The 19,714-nt window shown below is 51.8% G+C and overlaps 1 protein-coding gene across 5 annotated transcripts in view; it reads right to left on the bottom strand.

Moving 5' to 3' along the window:
- SH3RF3 (SH3 domain containing ring finger 3) overlaps nucleotides 1-19,714 on the bottom strand; it is a 508,325-nt gene that overhangs the window by 115,104 nt on the left and 373,507 nt on the right. For 3 of the 5 annotated variants that reach the window (XM_075563366.1, XM_075563364.1, XM_075563365.1), the window contains one exon: nucleotides 19,053-19,409. The exons of the other annotated variants lie outside the window; for them this stretch is intronic. In XM_075563366.1, the coding sequence (XP_075419481.1) occupies nucleotides 19,053-19,409 (357 nt within the window). The remainder of the gene's footprint in view (nucleotides 1-19,052; nucleotides 19,410-19,714) is intronic. 5 annotated transcript variants of the gene reach the window in all.

Here is a 19,714-nt window from a genome sequence, read left to right as displayed (position 1 = left end):
CAAAGACTGACCCCAAATGCCAACGAGGGCCTCTCGGTGTTAGTAAGATCGTATCCATATTGGTTTATCCACGGTAGCAAACACACCCGGAAATGCAAGATGACAATAACAGAGACGTCGTGGGGAGGAGACAGTGTACTTTCCATGCCATTTATCTGTACATGTAAAATAGCTCTAAAATTACAGTGGATTAAAAAAAGTATTCCTCAGCACACAACACTCTCATCTCCTTTTCTTGAAATCCCGACGGCAAAGCCAACAAGGATGAGAATGGAGATCCCCCTTGAGTCAGGAGCAGACGTGGCACCTGCCCGGGACCACCTGGGGACGGTGTCTGGGGCTGGAGGAGCAGGGAGAAGGGAGGGCAAGCGTCCATACTGGACATTGAATACGAAACCTGGGGTGCGTTCCTCAGCCTCTCTCTGGAGGACAGGCCCACTTGGCCTCCATGGGCGAAGGGCCCACATCATCTTGGGGCTGGTTCATTTCCCTCCGGTTGATTCTGACTCGAGGCAACCACATCTGTATGACATGCAACTGCTTCTTGGGGTTTCAAGCTTGTGAACTTTCCGGAAGCAGATCATCAGCCTGTCTTCCGAGGTGGCCCCGGGAGATTCAAACTGCCAACCTCACAGCCCACAGTTGGGGCTTAACTACTTGAGTCACCCAGGGACTCCTCGGGAGCTCTTGCTGCGTCAGAGTTAGACTATTGCTTATGACAGTTATTTGCATGCTCACATGGCTAGATCCTGGCCTCAGCTAGTTAGAAGCCCAGGCCCAGCTTGTGCCTAAGGGCCGTCTGACACTCACTCACTGCCATTGAGTGGATTCCAACTCATAGTGACCCTGTAGGACAGGGTAGAACTGCCTCTGTGATTTTCTGAGACTGTAACTATTCACAGTAGTAGAAAGCCCATCTTTCTCCCGATGGACAGCTGGTGATTTCAAACTTCTGACCTTTCGGATCGCAGCCCAATGCGTTAACTGCTATCCTACCGGGCTCCTTCGCTGTCTGCCACAGCCACCAGATTCCAAATGGTCAGGTTGCTCTAGACACCAGAGGTGCCTTCGCTGCATTTAAAAGGAGCCCGAGTGCTGGTAGACCATAGTATTGGATGCTGAGATTAATACGGTCATTGGGTTGCTTCAGGACTTCTTTTGATTCAAAATGGTTCAATTATGGCCCGTGACAGTGTTTTCTAAAGTAGGCGATACCACTCCCATGGCGGGGAGCGGAAGGGGGGGCGGGGGCGGGAGGGGTTGGGCACTGGAACAATCCAAGGGAGCTGGATTATGGGTTATAGTATAAAAGTCTTTAATAGCCACAGGGACACCGTCTTTTTTCTTTTCCTGGAAAGTAGGAAGTCAGCCCAAAAAGCTTAGGAACCTGTCGCCTATAGAAACAAGGGCAGCGTACATGTTGCATAGCAACCGGATCTCCCGCTAGGTGGGTTTTGATGTGAGTAGGCTGGCTACAAGCACACGTTCCTCGCAGCTCGGCCTTGGAGCAGGGCCGTGGGAGAGTTCTCTCTCTCTTCTCCCTGCCCTCGAGTCCGATCCTACTCACAGAGACCTCAGAGGATAGCCTCGTCTTTCTCTCGTGGAATGACGGGTGGTCTGAACTGCTGACCTTGCAGTTAGCAGCCCAACGCGTAATCCTCTATGCCACCAGGTTCCAGTCGGAGGGAGCCAGAGATTCGGTTGTTGTGCTACGCAAACTGGCTGAGCCACGGCGGAAGTGTTCTGACCCAGGGTGAGTACTGGTTCGGGAAGCCACACCGGGACTCCCACTGGCTCTCTTGACTCGGTGGAACAGAATAAAAGCCTCAACAGGAACATCTCCTCATTTTAATTTTTAATATGAGTCCAGACAACACTGTCATCACCCCCAAGGAGCAGTGAAAGGGGCATGTTTTATTCATCACAAGCTTCTACTCTGTTAAGCAACAGTGTAAATCAGACTCTTATGAACTTGCCTCCCAGAGGAAGCCTTAGAATAAAACATTGATATGGCCTGATTCTCCTGCTGAACACAATAGCTTGCAGAGCCAGAAGGGCCCAGGGATCCCTCGGCCTGATGCACCCCTGCGCAGTCCTTTGGTCACTGGGCTTAAAGAGCACTGCTGGGACGGGTGGGAGAGGGGAGCCTGCTCCTCCTTCCCCCAAACCCTCTTGGGGCTTCAGCTTCTTCATCCGGCTCGCTGAGACAGCAGAGGCTCCGAGAGGGCAGGGCGTAGGAGTGGTGAACTGATGGTTCTGATCCTGGAAACAGAGAGTGGGCATGCTTTTTGCCATCCTGAGCTCCCTCGGTTCTCTGGGTCAGCCCTTAGGAAAGCTTATTCATAACATCAGGTGGAGGCTGCAGACCCGAACCAGACTCACTGCCCTGTGTCCAGGCCGACTCATAGTGACTCTATGGGACTGGGCAGAACTGTCCCTACGGGTTTCCGAGACTGTAACTCTTTATGGGAGTAGAAAGCCTTGTCTTTCTCCTGTGGGGCAGCTGATAGGTTTGAACTGCCATGGATTTAATTCTGACACATCTAGGACAGGATAAAACTGCCCCTGGGGATTTCTGAGACTAACTCTTTTTTTTTTAAAACAGTTTTATTAGCATTTCATCCACATGTCATACAATTCAATAATTCAACCATATCAGGAAGAGTTGTACAATTGTTACCGTATTCAATTCTAGAATATTTTCTTCTTCCTTGTACTCAGTGTTGCTCATGTAATTGTTTTTCTAATTGTGGCAAAAATATACACACTAGAACATTCTCCAGTTCCACAACTTTGACTTGTATGATTCAGTACCATTGAGTATACTCTTTGGATTATACAACCATTATTGATATTCTTTTCCAAATTATTCTACCACCATCAACATAAGCTCAATGTCCCTTCGAGACTGTAACACTTTATAGGAGTAAAAAGCCTGTCTTTCTCCTGCAGAGTGGCTGGTGGTTTCAAACTGCCAACCTTGAGGCAGCAGCCTAACTGTAACTACTATGCCAGAGGCTGCAGGAAGGCTCTCAATTCACCAAGACTGTCAATTCACCTTCTGCAGATCCTTTCAATTCCCTGAGAACTATTTAAGTCTTTAGCTACTGGTGGCAAAATAAGTTATACTTTGACCTACTAACTACAAGGCCAGTACTTCAAAACCAATAGCCACTCCATGGGAGAGAGATGAGGCTTTCTACTCCCATAAAGAGTCATAGTCTCAGAAACCCACCGGGGCAGTTCTACCCTGTCTTAGAGGGTCACTCTGAGTGGGAATTCAGTGAGGGAGTGAGTTACTGCCTCCAGGGATGCTGTGGGTCCCTTGCCCTGCTTTTATGCCAAACCTGGTCAGGCCTCCAAGGCAGACTGCAAACAAAGTTGTATTGGATCATTCACTTGCTCTTGTAGTCGAGGGCTCCAGGGTTCTGGTGGCATCAGAGGTTGAAAGCCACCAGCCACTCGGAGGGAGGAATATGAGGATGTCTGCTTGTGTCAAGATGGACTCTCCCAGAAACGCTGCACAACGCCAGGCTGGGGAGAAAGTCCTGGCGATTTGTTTCTATAAAGACCGCGGCCGAGAAAACCCTCTGGGTCAGTGCTCCGCTGTCACACGAGGGGTTCTGAGTTGGCACCGTGTCACGGGCGCCTACCAGCAACAGCAGTAACTACAGTGCCTTTTGACGCCCCGGACGGACGGAGCAGTCACCACAGAGACCATGTGGCCTGCAAAGCCTAACACACTTACTATCTGACCCTTTGAGAGAGGAGGGGGGGTGGGGGAGCAGGGCTCTGCACCAGGTGGTCTATAATGAGAAGATGAATCTTCAATTTCTGTTCTCATTTAGGGGCCAACAGCTGGGACCAAAAAGCTTCAAAAGGCAGCATGAGGACCTCCCTCTGGGGAGTGACAAAAAGGAAGCGGGCGGGGAAGGTACAGCGGTTGAGCACCACAATACAACTGCTCCCACACGGGCTGAACCACAAAGCAACAAAGGCGAGGAGAGGTTTGTAAAAGTTGTTATCGGGCCCTTTCTCACCTATAAGGGCCTTGACACGGTTCCACTTTGAACCAACAGTTAAGCTTCTGAACCTGTCCTTAACCCGCAGGAATCACAGATGAGGCCTTGTTACTGTCCTCTTTTTAGTCCCCCGCCCCCCCACCCCTGCTGCCTTATAAAACACAGTTTTCTCAGATGGCTTTGATTGTAGGAAATGGCCAATAGCTATTGTGGACTCTAAGGCCAAGTGGCAGCTTCATGGGGGCGGGGTAGGGGGGATGCATTGTTTTTGTTTTTTTAAAACCAAAAAGCATTCTATTGAGATCCCAAACAGCGGTCTGTTCTGCTTTAACATGGAGCTGCAGGAGCCTGGGGTTTTAACAAGATCTCCTTCTCAACTCTCATTCAGGGTGTCTGTCTATGCCTCTTAGAGTCTACAGTGTGAGCGAGCTTATGGGGGTGGGGGTAAGGCCCCCACACTGTGCTTTTAAGCAGCACATGAGCGAACGTTGCACACAGATGATGGTGCGTTAGGCTGTAGAGCCAATTCTGAGACCAGCACTGGCTTTCTGAACTCGTGGTAGATGGACGGTCAGGGAGGGCAGCTGGGAGTCCTATCCACCGGCTCTCCGTCCAGAACGATGCTGGGGGGGAAGGGGGGGTGAGGAGGAGGAGCCCTGAGCCCAGCCCAGACAGAAGGCAGGGGAGCGGGGTTGCTCTGGGAGGTAGAAAGGCCTTGCAGGGTGAGATTAGAAAGGTTCTTTACTTGTTATCTTGCGCTTTGGACACCTCGATCCATTACCGGAAGGCATCTCCTTACCCAGAGAGTCAGTACCCTGGCAATGACGCTTACTCCCTCCTCCCACCACCTGCTCATGGACCCTCAGCCCTGTGCATTTGTCTAATCCAGGTATTTCATAGAGCAAGTTTGACTTATGTCCGACTTCGTTGATCAGCGTAAGGTTCTCAAGGTGCCTCCTCGAACTACGCCACAGCCTGTGCCCGCGCCTTCCCTCCGCTTGCCCGTCCTTGCCAGCGTCCAGTGTGTTGATCGTAGCCACCCTGGTGGGTGTGACGTGGCTCCTCTTTGGAATTTGAGTTGCATTTCCCATTTGATTAATCACGGTGAGCACTTCCGGGCGCCTGTTGGCCATTTGGAAATCTTCTTTGGTGAAATATCTTTTCAAGATCTTTGTCCAGTTTAAGTTGGGTCGTTTGCTTCTTTGTTGCTGTGGAGTTGTGGGAGTTCTTTGCATGTTTTAGAATATCAGATATACGGCTCCCAACTATCTTCTCCTATTCTATAAATTGTCTCTCCGCTTTCTTTGATAAAGTCGTTTCCCACATAAAAGCTTACTTTGGTGTGATATAATGTATCTATTTTGTCTTTTGCTGCTCATGATTTTGGGGTCACCTTTAAGAATTCATTAACTAAACCAAACATTTGTGTTTTCTTTTATGAATTTTATGGTGCCAGTTCTTAAACTTAGGGCAATATTTACTTTTGAGTCAATTTTGATATATATGTGAAGTATGTTTACATGTTGACATCTAGTTATCTCAGCATCATTTATTGAAGAAAATACTCTTCCCTTATAGACTAATCTTGGTGCCCTTGTCAAAAATTAGTTGGACCAAAAGTCCCAAGCCCAACCCACTGCCACTGAGTGGATTCAGACTCCTAGCAACGCTGTATGGGGTTCTGAGGCGGCGTTCTTAATGGGAGCACACAGTCCATTCGTTCTAAGCCAGCACCGCACCCTTTCTGTCACCGGGGTTTTACAGTGAGCTTTGAAACCAGGAATTGTATACATTCTTAGTTTGTTGTCAAGATCCTTTTGGTGACTTGTCATTGTTCAGTGCTGTCAAGTCAGCATAGCACAGCAGTGCTCTCTACAGCAGAATGAAACACTTCCCAGCCCTGCCATCTCACAGTTGTTATGTTTGAATCCATCAGTGCAGCCACTGTGCCAGTCCATTTCACTGAGGATCTTCCTCTTTTTAAAATTTTGATCCTCTACTTTACCAAGAATAAGTCCTTTTCCCAGGGACTAGCCTCTCAGGATAACGTATCCAACGTTTAAATGAGACAAGCGAAGGGGCATCCTGGGCAAAGTTTCCCAGAGAGTTGTGTTTATTCACCTAGCAGTCCAGGGTCTATTAAATGTTCTTCACCATCACCTATTCAAATGTGTTCATTATTCTTTGTTCTTCCTGATTTCATTGCAGCGTTCACTTGCATCTGAGAGGATTGAAAATACCATGGCTTCGGTCAGGCGCAACTTAGTTCTCAAATGATACCTTTGTTCTTCAACACTTTATGCAGATTTGTGCAGTAGGTTTTCCCAATGCAATATCTTGTTTAATTTCTTGATGGCTGCTTCCATAACGCTTGATGGTGGTTTCAAGGACAATCCTTGACCATTTCAAACTTTTCTCCATTTATCATGAGGTTGTCTATTAGTTCAACGATGAGGATTTTTTCCCCACACAGCATACTGAGTTGTAATCCAGACTGAAGGCTGTAGTGTTTGATCTCCACCAGCCAGTGCTTCAAGTCCTCCTCACCATTAGCAAGCACGATTGCACATTAAAGCTATCAGTAGGCCTTTCTCTCACCCTGATGCCAGGTTCTTAGAACGTTTTTGATGTATATAAATTTGAGGATCAGCTTCTCCATTTCTGCAATAAAGGCTGTTGGAATTTTGATAGGGATTATGTTGAATCTGAAGATCACTCTGGGTAATGTTGATATCTTAATATTAAGAAGTCTTCCAGTCCTGAACAGGGTTGTCTTTCCGTGTATTATGTCTCTTTTTATTACCTACATCGGTGCTTTATAGTGAAGAATAGGAAGGTTCTTAATTTTGTCATCCTCCTGTCTAGAAACAGCTCGGGTCTTTATACCAAAGCCCCCAGGAGACAGGACGATGGCAAAGAAAGAAGATTTCAGCGACTCTCAACACCGGTGCTTGTCGCCCTATAGCTGCAAGGCACCCTCTGCCCTCAGAGCTCTCCTGACCCTTTGTGCTGTTTTGAGGGCGCTAGCTACTTTCTACCTTCAATGGGATTTATGTTCGCATCTCCTGGTGGTCCACAGGGATCCTTGAGGTTAGTGTCCGTTATGAACACCTCCTTGTATCCACCAAGGATGTATCACTAAAACTTGATCAAGAGGTGGGATGAGGGAATGACCAGTTCATCTCATTCTTTTGGAGCCAGCAGACGCCCACCTACAGCTCTGGGGGACTCGCCAAAGGTCAATGGAACACCCGAGACCTTCCCTGACTCCTTCCTCCCTTGCTCAGCCTGTGAGCAGACACCAGCAGACCCAGTTCCCATCTCAAAACAGCAGCTGTAACAGGGCAGTTGAAACCTGATGCTGTTGATGGTCATGGGAAGTAGAGCCACACACAACCCAGGCGTTCTCCGTTCACACCTGAAAGACAGCCGGTTGGTGAGCCATGGAGATGCAGCTCTTTCCAGATTTTCGGAAGGAAGTTTTCTTTGCACAAGAGCCACACAATGGAGTCCTTTGCAAAACTATCATGGCTCAGTTGATGTTTTTCTCTAAGGGTCTGTTTGTCTATCTATATGGGAGCTTCGACAAGTTCATGGAAAGAGAATGAAAATATGATGGAATTCTTCCACAAACGTTTTGAGATACCGTGTGTGTGTGTGTGTGTGTGCACATGTGTGCGTGAATCCTTTAAAAAGCATGTCATTAAATTTATAACTTCCTGAAAATGCTAAAACTAAGACCGGGTGCGCAGCCTGTCCTTTACAGGTGAGTGCTGTCCTCGACGGAGCCGCGGGCTTTAGTACCGGACCCAGGGGGCCTCAGAGCTGATAAGCAGCTGACTAAATGAGTCTCTAAACTGCCAGGGCCTGGAGAAATGAAGTCATATTTCAGTAGCTTCAGCTTTCCCCACCCGTACTTCCTCCAGCTTAGCGCATCCATCCTGTGACAGAGATAAGACACCGTAAACAGAAAGAGCTGCACTTAGAAAGGAAAGCAGGGGCCACCTCCTCTGGCTGGTGATGAATTTTAAAGATGCCCCGAGAGACTCTAAGCGGACAGCTTCTAGTTTACATCTCCAACACAGGGAAGCCATTTGAGAAAATTTTCTCTTTTGATGTTCTCCCAACTGAATATCAAACACTTCGCCTTTCGTTGATTCTAAAGGGCATTTTCCTAATCTCAAGGGCCTTTGTTTGTTTATTAGAGGCTGATTTGTAAACCATTGTGCTCTTTGAAGTTGAGGCATACAATGTTGTCTTGGAGGAAGAGCAGGCTTGTTCTCAGCTGGACAGGGAGCGAAGATGCATGCATGCGACGGTGTCACTTCATATGCATGGCTCCAGAGCCCAGCCGGACGGAGTCCCCTTCCAAAACGGGGTAGTGGCAACTAGTGTCCAGTCAGCGCCTGACTCCAGTGACCCCACGCACAGTGTGTCATCCTCATGAGAAGTGGCCGAGCATGCCGTTGTGATCCACAGATTTCTTGGAAGTTGATTGCGAGGCACTCTGTCTTAGTCCATCTTAGTCGGAAGCTCCACTGAAACCCTGTAGCATCGCAGCCCCTCGCGTGCCTCTGACGATGGGCAAGGGGTAGCTGTGCACAAGCTAGTCGTGGTAAAGTATGCCAGGCACATTCTATTTCTTCTCTTACTACTTGTATGGAGCACAATGCTTGTATAGGAAAACAGATAGAGTTCTTGCCTCCCAGAGCCAGAGACCCAGGTTCAAATTCAAGCCAACTTTTTTCAAGACTGATTTCATTTTTTAAAGGTGTCAGTTGTTCCTTGGTAGTCCGTCATCTAGCAGACAGCCCTCTCAAATATTTCAGTGTTTCCTTGGTCTCTGCCTTAACAGTTAAATGACTTAAGCGCACATTCCAGTAAGAATTCCAGTAGGAAGGTGGAATCAGTAGGGCTCTTTACCAAAATTCTAGTTTTCCTCACGGGCACGTGTTGGACCCCATTCCCTTTCAAGTTGCTGGAGGGTGGGGGTGGGGATACGACTTGTTTTGGCCAAGGAGAAATAAGCAGCGATATCTGTCATCTCCGTAAGAACCCCCGTTGCATGAGTGGCCGAGTGTCCTGCCTCTGCCACTGTGGATAGAAATGTTGTAACGAGGGGTCAGGGAACGTTTTTTATAAAGGTCCAAGTAAGATGTACTTTGATATTTGTGGGTCATCTGGTCCCCCTACTCCATTCTCTCATATAGGACATGCAAGTGGTACCTGTGTTTTAACTCTAAAATGTTGCCGCCAGTGTTGAGTCAGGCTGGCTTAGGTCAGTTTCTGTCACAAATCAATCTACAATCCCATTGTGATTTAACACGCACGCACATACACCCAAACCCGAACATCAACTAGCCAAACTCACTGGCATTGAGTTGACGCCAACTCACAGTGACTCGAGAGGACAGGGTAGTCGCGTCCCTGTGAGTTTCCAGCACTATCGCTGTTTATGGGAGTAGAAAGCCCATCTTTCTCCTTCAGAGTGGTGACTAGTTTTAAATTTCTTACCTTGCCATTCACAGTCCAACACGTAACCCCTAGGACACCTGGGCTCCTGCCTGGTTTGACCCAGTGAAGGCCTTATGAGGTACTCACCATACGTCAAGTGTGCCCGGGCAACTCTCATGAGTGACCTGCCTTTGTGGCGACTAGGGGGCCAGGGCCAGTCTCCTTCGTCTAATAATTTTCCTGGCACCTGTAGCCTTCAAAAGGAAGAGGGTGCTACTCTTGTCTCCAGGGTGATTACCTACCTCCACCTAGAAACGACACTAGTTCTAGCTCCTCTCATTTCATGAGCCACACCATGACATGGTCCCAGGACAGCTGGTGGAAATGTGAAGGCCTACATGGATCCTAGGCAGACGCGAACAGGCCAGCCCTATCCAGGTGACCCCTCTCCATCGGCCTCACTCCACTTGGATTCCGGCTTCCCTCGCCTCTCTCAACACTGAAACTACTGATTCCTAACTGCTGACCACCAGGCTCGCTCTAGAATCTATCTGTACGAAGCCCCATCTTGTTATAAATGCTTCTGCCGCAGAAGAAACTCTGCTTCTTAGCTTGGTTTGCAAAGCCATTTCTCAGCCCAGATCTGATGCCTGCCCCCACTTCCCCTGCAAGGTTTAAATCAGCATATCCCTCGCCAAGGCTGCACACGTCCATATATCCCTTGTCCAGGCTGGTTGCCTCTCCTGTCTGCCCTCTGGGCTTCCTGCTGCCCCTCAGCCCAGCCACCGTGCTCTCCGCAGTTCCCAATGGGGACCGGCCCTGCTCACTTGCTGTGACCCGTGACACGCTCCCCCTCCCTCGGCAACATTCATGACTCTGCCACCTTTTCAGCAACCAAACGAGTGTCTCCTTGGTCTTGGTACCTGCAGGACTTTTGACAGAATCCCTTTTTCTGTTGCTTACTGACTTCGTTATTTGCTTCCACGGCTGTCTCTGGCAGTGGACTGATCTCTTTGCGAGCAGAAAGTAGACCTCAGTTACTTCTGCAGCCTGGTACCCAGGTGGAGCTCAAAGTACATGAGTGCTCATCTCGGGGGTCACGGTGGCCCATTTCAGCAGCCTTATGTACTAATACTCTTCCACATACATCAACATGGCCCCTGCAAAGCCAGGCAGCATGCCTCACCAAGATGGCGCTCCCCCTTTCCTGACGCGCTCCCTACGGGCCCCAGATCCCCGGCAATGGGCTGACGAGGAGGACCCAGCTGTGATATGTCCAGCTCAGGGACTCCCAGCGGTGTGTGGCCAGGCTGAGCCTCAGATGGCCCATCCTGCTCACAGGGGCACCCTTATGAATTATTCCTGGCCTGTTTGGAGAGGTCCTCGGGTCAGCTCCGTTGCTCGTGAATAATGAAGGAGCACTCACATGTCTGGTTTCGGGGTAGGGGGGGAGGTCATCAGAGGATAAGTGGGCAAGGCCACTCAGGCATCCTCCCCTTTTAAACCCTCCAGATAGTTTCTTATCGGGATGACTTCACCTGGGGGACTTGAGGGGGGAGGGTCATGCCCTTCATTGAGCTACAGATGGAATCAAGAAGAGGGAGATGGAAGGAGGCAGACTCCTTCTCTTCCGGACTATTTCGAAATCGAGGCACCTCTCCAGGTAGAGATACCAGGTGGTTGGAAACCAAGAATCCACGCACTAAGGAAAGGCATTAGAGGCCAGGGTCTGGACACCAGGGAGTCCAGTCGGAGTTATGGGAATGGATATGTGAGCGTGTGTAAGATGGAAAAATAAGAGGGCCCAGGAAGTAGCCCAGGGGAGCATCAATCAGGCTGTGAGGGGAAGTGAGAGGAGGTAAGAGGAATGATAAAAGGCTGTCGACGGGAAGAGTGGGCCACAGAACCAAAGAGTGTTCTGAACTAGGAAGGGGCTTTGCCTCCTACTGCCGGGAAGTCCAGGAGGAGGAAGATGGACTCATTTGTTCGGACGATGTCCACAGCAGAGGAGAGGTCAAGGTCGCATGGCAAAGGGCTGCATGCCTCCCACGTGAGAACGTGAGAGCATTCCAGAACTAAAGAGAAGGACCTTGGGGACCAGCTCTGGGACCCGATAAGCCAGAGTGGAGTCTCAACCCCCTTTCTGCATCTCTTCTTCCATGGCTCATTGCCCAGGGCTGCAGCTCCAAAGTCTCCTTGCTGCCTGCCCCCCACCCCCGGTATTGCCAGAGAGGAGCTGGAGCACCCCAGGCAGAGGCAACCGGTCCCCTCACCTGCCCGGAGGGCGGCCCTCACGCTCAACATCAGTAATGTTCCGGTCAGTTCCCTGCTTCAAACCAAACTCAAACCAAACACCCAATGACCATGGGTTGAGTGGAGCTGACTCCTGGTGGCGAGATGAGAGTCAGGGTACACTGTGCCTCAGGGGGCCTTCGGTGACGTGGGCTTTCAAAGGAGACCAGCAGCGCGCTCTTCCGAGGCACTCCGGGTGGACTGGAAGCTCCGGTCTGTGGGTTAGTCGACAAGTGCGTTAACTGAATCCACCAGCTGCTCTCAGGAGGAAAGAGGATGCCTTCTGCTCCCGGGAAGAGTAAGTCTTGAGAACACCCAGGGGTACCTCTACTCTGTCCTATAGGGCCACTGTGTGTCAGGATTGGTCTGATGGCTGTGAATTAAAATAGATCAATATAAACACATAAAAGTTCTTCCTAGCACTAGAGTTGTAAGAAGCCACTTACCCCTGGCAGGAAGCAATGGTTCTTCACTCTAGTGCCCAAGTGGCTGTGAGTGGCTGCCCACTCACAGGACGGGGTGGAACTGTCCCTGTGACTTCCTGAGACTGTCACTCTTTATCGGCGTAGAAAGCCCAGTTTCCCTTCTGTGGAGTGACTGGTGGCTTCGAACTATAGGGTCCCTGGGGAGCTATAAAGTTTCCCGAGGGCTCCATCAGGCAGTTTTCTAGCAAAAGCCCCACCACCACCAGCTCCACCTCCACAAGGTGTCACTCATAGTGGGCTCTTCCGTGGCCCTTGCTTTAACCAGTGAAGAGTGGACAGAGGCGGCCGCCTACTGCACTCCAGCACAAGAAACGCTTGCCACGGGAGCACCACTCCCCCACACGCCCCACCTGGGAATGCGGAGGCCAGCTGTGGGCCGGCTCTGGCCCCTCTGAGGTGGTTTGTTACACAGCACCGCTGCAACGGAAGCCCGGCTGCTATTCGTGCACACCCCCTCCCTCCCCATTCCACGGGTCTGGGACAGGCCCTGCGTTTGCACTGGTTTAAAGGGCTCCCTGGCCAACACTCGATCACAGCCAAAGCAACGCTGACTGGCCCTTTGTTTGTATCTCTTCGTCGACCAGGCTCTGGGCCTCTGGGGAATGGTGATCAAGTCTGAGTGTCTTTGTCTCTCTAGTGGCCGGCACAGGGTCTGCCACAAGGAGGGCATGTCCTATCCACTCCTCCCCCACCCTCACCCCAGCCCCCAAGCTTCCAAATAGCTCCCTTTGGATGGTGGACAGGAAGTGGATGGAAAGATTCATGTCCCAGAAGTGCCAATGGCCCCAGATTGATCACTAAAAGTCCTCTGTCCTGGGAAACCCCTCAGTCCTAGGTATATTAAGAGAGCTGGCCCCTCTCTCTGTGACCCAGGGATTGGGATCCACTGTGGCCGGCAGTCAAGCCTGGAATGTGACCACAGGGCAGCTGAGGGTCCCGTGGTTCTCAACCCAAGCTACACATCAGAATGTCCGGTGGGTAGTTTCCAAATCCTCTTGCCTGGCCAGCCCCAGTCACATTAGATCAAAACTGCGGGGCAGGGGTGGAGGTGGGCGGTGGGAGCGCTGTCTGGGGTGGGGCTGGGGGTCAGGGTTACAGACATGGTTCAGTTCTCCAGATGACAAGGAAGGTTGTCCATGGTTGGGCACTATTGTAGTGGGCCACAGTCAAGATCCTTGGATGCCTCTGACAGGGACTAGCCTGGCTGGGGACTCGTGGCACTACAGCGAGACTGGCACTGATGGACAATGAAGCCCAGAGCCCAGTGAGCTTCGACCAGCCAGAGGGGTGTCAGTCCTATGACTCCCTCCTGCTAACCAAGCCCCGGCTTCTCTGATTCAGGCAGGTTCCACCCTCCAGTTGTTGCTGAGCTGCTTCTGCCTCGTGGGGACCCGGTGTGTGCCTGAGGCGAGCTGCGTGTGCTCCACAGCTTCCGGTGACCGAGGTTTGGAAGCAGACAGCCCGCCCGGTGGGTGGACTTGAACCACCAACCTTTACAATTAGTAGCCAAGGGCTGAACAATCTGCACCACTCGAAGATACCAGTTTCTATCCCCAAACTTACTGTCCTTGGATGGATTCTGACTCACAGTGACCCCACGGGACAGGGATTTCCTGCCGCTGTGGGTTTCCATCAACTGTAACCCTTGATGGGAATAGAAATCCACTTCTTTGTCCCGTTTTACCCATCCACAACCCTTCAGACCCTCCAGCACCCCATGAGATCACACACCAGCGAGAGTCCCTCAGAGGGAGCACAGGGACAGAGAGCCCTAGCCTCAGGGGCTGGTGATTCATGCCCCACCCCCTGAAAGAATACCGCCCTTCAATCTTCAATGGACACAGACAGAAGTGACCCTGCCTTGTCTTGCGGAGGGGACATCAGGTACATCCTCACAGTAAGTCTGGGGGGATGGTACTAAGATCACTCCATTTAACAGAGAGGGCACCAGGGGCTCCGAGACAAGAGGCTCAGCACCTTTTCCAGGGCTGCTATGGCAAGGACAATGTGGACCCCGGTGGTGGTCCTGGCCCCTAGGAATCAGGCACCAGGTGAGGGGAGTAGAACTCAGAGTGCCCCGGGGCTTTCCTGGATCTAGATCCCGGAGGAAAAGCTTAGCTGCCTGCCTTCTTCACGGAGCCTGGTCACAGTCTAAACAAGAAAGGAAAGGAGAACAGCCCCTGTGTGCCGAGCACCATGCTCTGCGGGGACCCGGCAGGCTTATCCCCACACGGTCCCCTTGGCCTCAGCCACTCTTGTGCAGGAGGCATAGTCCAGCCATTTCCATCTTACAGAGGAAACTGGGCGATTGACAGGTCATGTTGCCCTGACAACCCAGAGGAGGAGGCTGAGCAAGGCCGGGGAGGGGAGGCATATAGGGCCCAGGACTTACTCGACCTCAAGCCAGCTTGTCTGGGCAACTGGAGCTTCATCTCCAAGCCATGGCCACCCTTTTCTACCTCGGCCAGCCTTTGCAAGACAGAGAAGGCCTAACATTGGGGCCTTCCCACAGGACAAGGCTCAGTGCGGGTTCAGTGACTGGCTAGGATGACAATCATGTCCACTCTCCAAAAGAAACTTGCAGGGGACATGTGACCCGGGTCCTATAAAACCTCTGCTTCCTCGAGGCCCATGACCTTTGGGTGGAGGCTCAGGGGGTGTGCACATGTGTTGGACGAAGCTGGAGGGGGACTTCACATACCTCTCTCCCTTCCTCAGCTCAAGAGGCCAAGAATTGAGCAATTCAGTGTCACCATCTGAATGGACATGAACTGTCTCCAAGGAGCCCTCGGTGGGCTGGGGTGGGGGGTGGACTGTCTGCTACAGTGTCCTCTGAGTGAAATGTGTGGGCACAGGCACAGTGGGGTCAGTTCGGCTTCCCTGTTCTGCAACGACCCAAACCTACCCAAGGCCATTGAGCTAATACTGACCCATACGGACCCTGCAGGACAGAGTAGAACTGCCCCATGGAGTTCCTGAGGCTGGAATCTTTCTGGAAGCAGGCTGCCTCGTCTGCCTGTCATAGAGTGGTTGGTGGGTTCGAATCATCAGCCTTGTAGTTGGCAGCCTGATGCTTAACCCAAAGCATCAACACGGCTCCCTTCTTTAAGCACAGAGCCATTTACTCAATGCTAGCCAGGCTCGGCTCATGTGTAGGACTCTGATGCACGCAGCAGGGATGCATTTTTATTTTTCCCCAGGGGGATGTCTATGAAGCTCAAGTTCAGCTCGCCCAACCCCAGAAGTTGCCTTGGCTCACCAGTCTGACTGGTGACAAATGGATTATACATTCTTTCCGCACCTCAGTTCTCCAGTCCTTGTGGAACGAGGTGGGTTATTAAGAAAACTGTCTGCAGTCTGGTGACTATCTGTATAGACAAGATTGCAGAGCCCAGGAAAGGGTCTCTTCTCTGGTGCTAGCAAATCCACTATGAGGCAGGAGCTGGGGGGGACAGGTGAAGGAAAGAAAGCCACCCCCTCCCCCTGCCCTGAGTCAAGGAGAGATGGAGGGACAAAAAGCAGACTGTTTCCATGTCTCTCTCTCTATTGCCCTGGAGCCCATTCTCAAGCTTGCCTATGCAGGTCAGAGTAGAACTGCCCCATAAGCTTTGTCCTATGCAGGACAGAGTAGAACTGCCCCATAGGCTCTTCAAGGGCAGGGGATCTCTACAGGAGCAGGAGGTCTCATCTTTGCCTGTTGAGTGGCTGGTGGTTCGAACTACTGACTTTTCCATTAGCAACCCAATGATTAACCCGCTGCACCACCCAAGGCTCCTGCGAATGTCCACACCCACCGCCAGTGAGTCTGTTCTTGTCTGCACACCCAATGATGCAAGTCCATCTGGGATTACTGAGACTGTCGATATGTACGGGAGCAGACAACCTCATCTTTCTTCCAAGGAATGGCTGGTGGGTGAGAGCCACCAACCTGTGGTGAACAGCCCAAAGCCTAACCCACAATACCACCTCTCACTGCTCAGAGGCCCTACCTTTCCCCCTCTTCCAGAACCCCATGGGCACCTGAAGGGAGGATGGGCCTTAAACTTAGTCTCCATGAAGTATGGACCAGAGAACGGTGTGTGTGTGTGTGTGTGTGAACACTGGCCTCCAGCGCCCCCTCTGACTGATTGGTAAGAGTACAGTCTGCCCCCTCCTTTCCTCCTGTCCTCCTGGTTGTTGGGAGTGAGGGCGGCCTCGGCGGTACCAGGAGGAAGGCAGGAACAACTTGGCCAAATCCTGATGGGTCCTGCTGGCTGGACAGCTTTCTCCCTTCCCCACAGTGCACGCAGCCTCATCAACGCCGAAGTGAACTTGTGTCGGTCCACAAGGGCCAGAAACATTGACACTTGGAACTATTCATGTCACCCGGCAGGGGCTGGCCTTGGCTCAAGGTGGCCTGAAGGTCTCTGGCCACTTTCCATGCATTCGTGACTGTCTCTGACCTTCTTCCCACGGTCTTCCCTCTCCACCCACTGCAAGATGGAGAGTCGCCGGCATAGTCTAGGGTTGACACCCCGACCTCTAAATCTCCTACCTGCGGGGAGCAATCACTCATTAGACCTGAAGAAGCCAACAGCTGCCCAGATTATAAAGTAGGAAAACCAAGAGCCTCTGGTCTGCAATCCATCACCTCCCTGCAGCTGCTGACAATAAGCACAGCCGACCCCCCTATGCTCTTTGGGTCGCTGTGCCAGGTGTATTTCGTGTCTGCTCTGCACTCAGCATCTCCACGCTGCCTAACAATGGACTGCACGGGACACCGAAGAACAGACTGCAGTCTACTGCAACGGGGTAGTGTGGTAGGTCCCCGGAGTCACTTGTATTCTCCCCTTTGGGCCAGAGCAGACTGTGCAAGCTGGCTGGGACGCGGGGCCAGCCTAGGACACTACTGAGTCGGGGTGCTCTCCTGGGAACTTCAAATCAGTGTGCGCTCAACCATGGTTTGAAATGTGCAGCCCAAGAACAGGTGGGTGGGTTTTTTGAAGATTCAAAACGTCGATCTCAGGATGCAAGGGAGGATTATACCTAAGGCAAAACACCACTCCTGTCATTATTCAAGACCGTGTGAAGGGCCAGGGGGGTGGAAGGAGTCAGGTGGGGACAGAAAGCACACACAGGCCACAGTCCCAGAGGACATGCCACATCCACGTAGCTGCAGTGAGCCCAGGACACAAAACAGCTCTTCCAAATTGCTTCCTCAGTCTCTGCTTAGAACCAGGGTTCCTGTGTGTGTGTGTGTAGGTGTAGGGGTGGCATTTTATGGCTGACATGACCATAGTTTAGCTAGACCTAAACTATCATTTTTCAGGAACCCTGTATATGGGTATGGGTATGTATGTATGTATATATATATATATATGGAGAGAGACTATATATATATGTGTGTACACACATAGGAGGATAGTTGTACACATATATATCATTCTTTCTACAAAGCAGAGTTCATCATAGTTTTTCCAAGGTGGCTCTTTGGTCTGCTTATTGGTATGCTCAGCCAGCTTTTTGTGCCTGACCAAGCTGGATCTGGAAGCACTGGGGGAGTGAGGGTGGTGGTGCAGGGCGGCTGATGGAGGAGACACCTGGTAACAAAGGATGGCGCCTGCAGGGAAAGGCCATGGGAGCCGCCACACTGAGCCTGGATGTCGCGGCACTGGACGACGATGAGGAGGGACGGCCACCCCCAGAGGAGCCGCCTTTTACCTGCTTCCCAGGGCTGTGTTGGGAAAGGACGAACGGCAGAGGGGGTCTGGTCCCAGGGCTGATCACCCATCATCCAGTGGGGCCTTTTCTGGGGACCCTCTAGGACCCACCCTACTTCTGGGGCCTCGGTTTCTCTCTTCGTCAACATCTTCTGTCCTTTCCATACCCTTGTGACAGATTTTCCATAACTCTGATCATTCCGTGCTGATCATGAAATGCTACCTTGCTTTAACGACACCAATGTCCTCACAAAGACCCCCCCCCATCACTATGAAAAGCAGATGCAGGGCCACGTCCCAGGAGGAGAAGGCATTTGGGCAAGCAATGTCACTGCAGGTTTCCAGCAAGGGGACCGCTCCCGCCTTTCCATGTTTGTTCAGAGGGAAGGCAGCGTGGACAACATACCCATGAGCCCCTCACAGCAATGCTTCCTGGGTGATGGTCACAAGGACGACTTGCACACTGACATCGCTCCCTCATACGTGGACTCAACGTTACTCAAACGCAACATCTGCGGATCAGCCACTGGAAATCTGCCCCCACAACACCTGCGTCTTCCTCAGAAGCATTAGGGAGAGCACTGAAGCCAAGCAGACTGGCGCTGTCCAGCCTGGCTGATCCTGACGCACGCTGACCCCATCATCTACAGAGCAGAGCTCAACCTCCTGGTGTGTCCGAAGCTGTGGCCTTTCAGAAGCACATAGCCAGGCCTGCCTCGAGAGGCACCCCTGGGTGGCTTCGAACCACCAACCTTTTAGTGAAGAGCCAAGCACGTGAGTGTTTGAGACATTGGGGGATAGATACCTTGCAACGAAGCTTCCTGGTTGCATGTTGAGTCTGGGCAGTGATGAGGAGACACTTCCACCAAAGCACAGTGGGGAGCCAATGGGGGGTGGGGAGGAAATGGGGGGTGGCCTTAATGCCAGGCAGCAAGAAGGAGATCGCATTTAAAGGGCAGGAGAAAAGGCAGCTCTCCGGTAGCTTTCTTAATGCTAGTTCAGGAAAGGTACTGTGTGAAGACCCCAGAGAACCAGACTGGGAGGGGGTGGGCAGCTACCCCTGCGACGCCCCCCGGCGGGCACCACAAGGCGGCAGTTACCTGGGCTGGAGCGCTGGATGACAGGTGAGCCACCTCTCCGATTCTGGCCGCAGCCCGGGGGTCGCTGGAGCTGATCAGCACGGGAGCGCTAATTTCCATGGAATGCCTATTGCTCACGGCCTGGGAGGATTTGTGCGTCACACTGAGCGCAGTGAAGGAATGGCGTTTCTTGGCATTCTTCTTGCCATCAATACGCCGCTGAAAGGCACTGACCGCTCCTGTGCTGCTTAAAGTGGACCTTGGGGCCAGAGTGGCCGCGGTGGCGCTGGGGTCAGAGGGCAAGGTGGCATCGCAGCCAGACGCAGCCCCTAAGCACGTCTTGTCCATCTCAATAAGCTGCTTGGCGGAGTCGTTGAGCTACGTGAAAAAGGGGGAGAAGGAGGGGGGAGGGAGGATTCATTAAATAATTGTCACATTCTATTTCCAGCTCTCTGTACTCTCTCTCCCGCCTGTGCTAGCATTTAAAAGGGACATCGGCAGCGCCTGAAAATTGGTCTGCTCTTTCTAACAGCCGTGGCCAAGCATGAATGGCGCAGTGCACAACGGCAAAGGACACCACCCACAGAGGCTGCGAGGACATCTGCAGATTTTGACGGGGAAGCTTTCTGGAGCCGTCTGCCTGCAACGGCCCACGGGGCGGGGACAGAGAGCAGGGGGCTCGG

Source organism: Tenrec ecaudatus, chromosome 11 (assembly GCF_050624435.1).
Source record: "Tenrec ecaudatus isolate mTenEca1 chromosome 11, mTenEca1.hap1, whole genome shotgun sequence".
NCBI classification, from domain to species: Eukaryota; Metazoa; Chordata; class Mammalia; order Afrosoricida; family Tenrecidae; genus Tenrec; species Tenrec ecaudatus.
The sequence above is the reverse complement of the archived record's forward strand: the minus strand, read 5'-3'. Positions and strand labels throughout refer to the sequence as shown.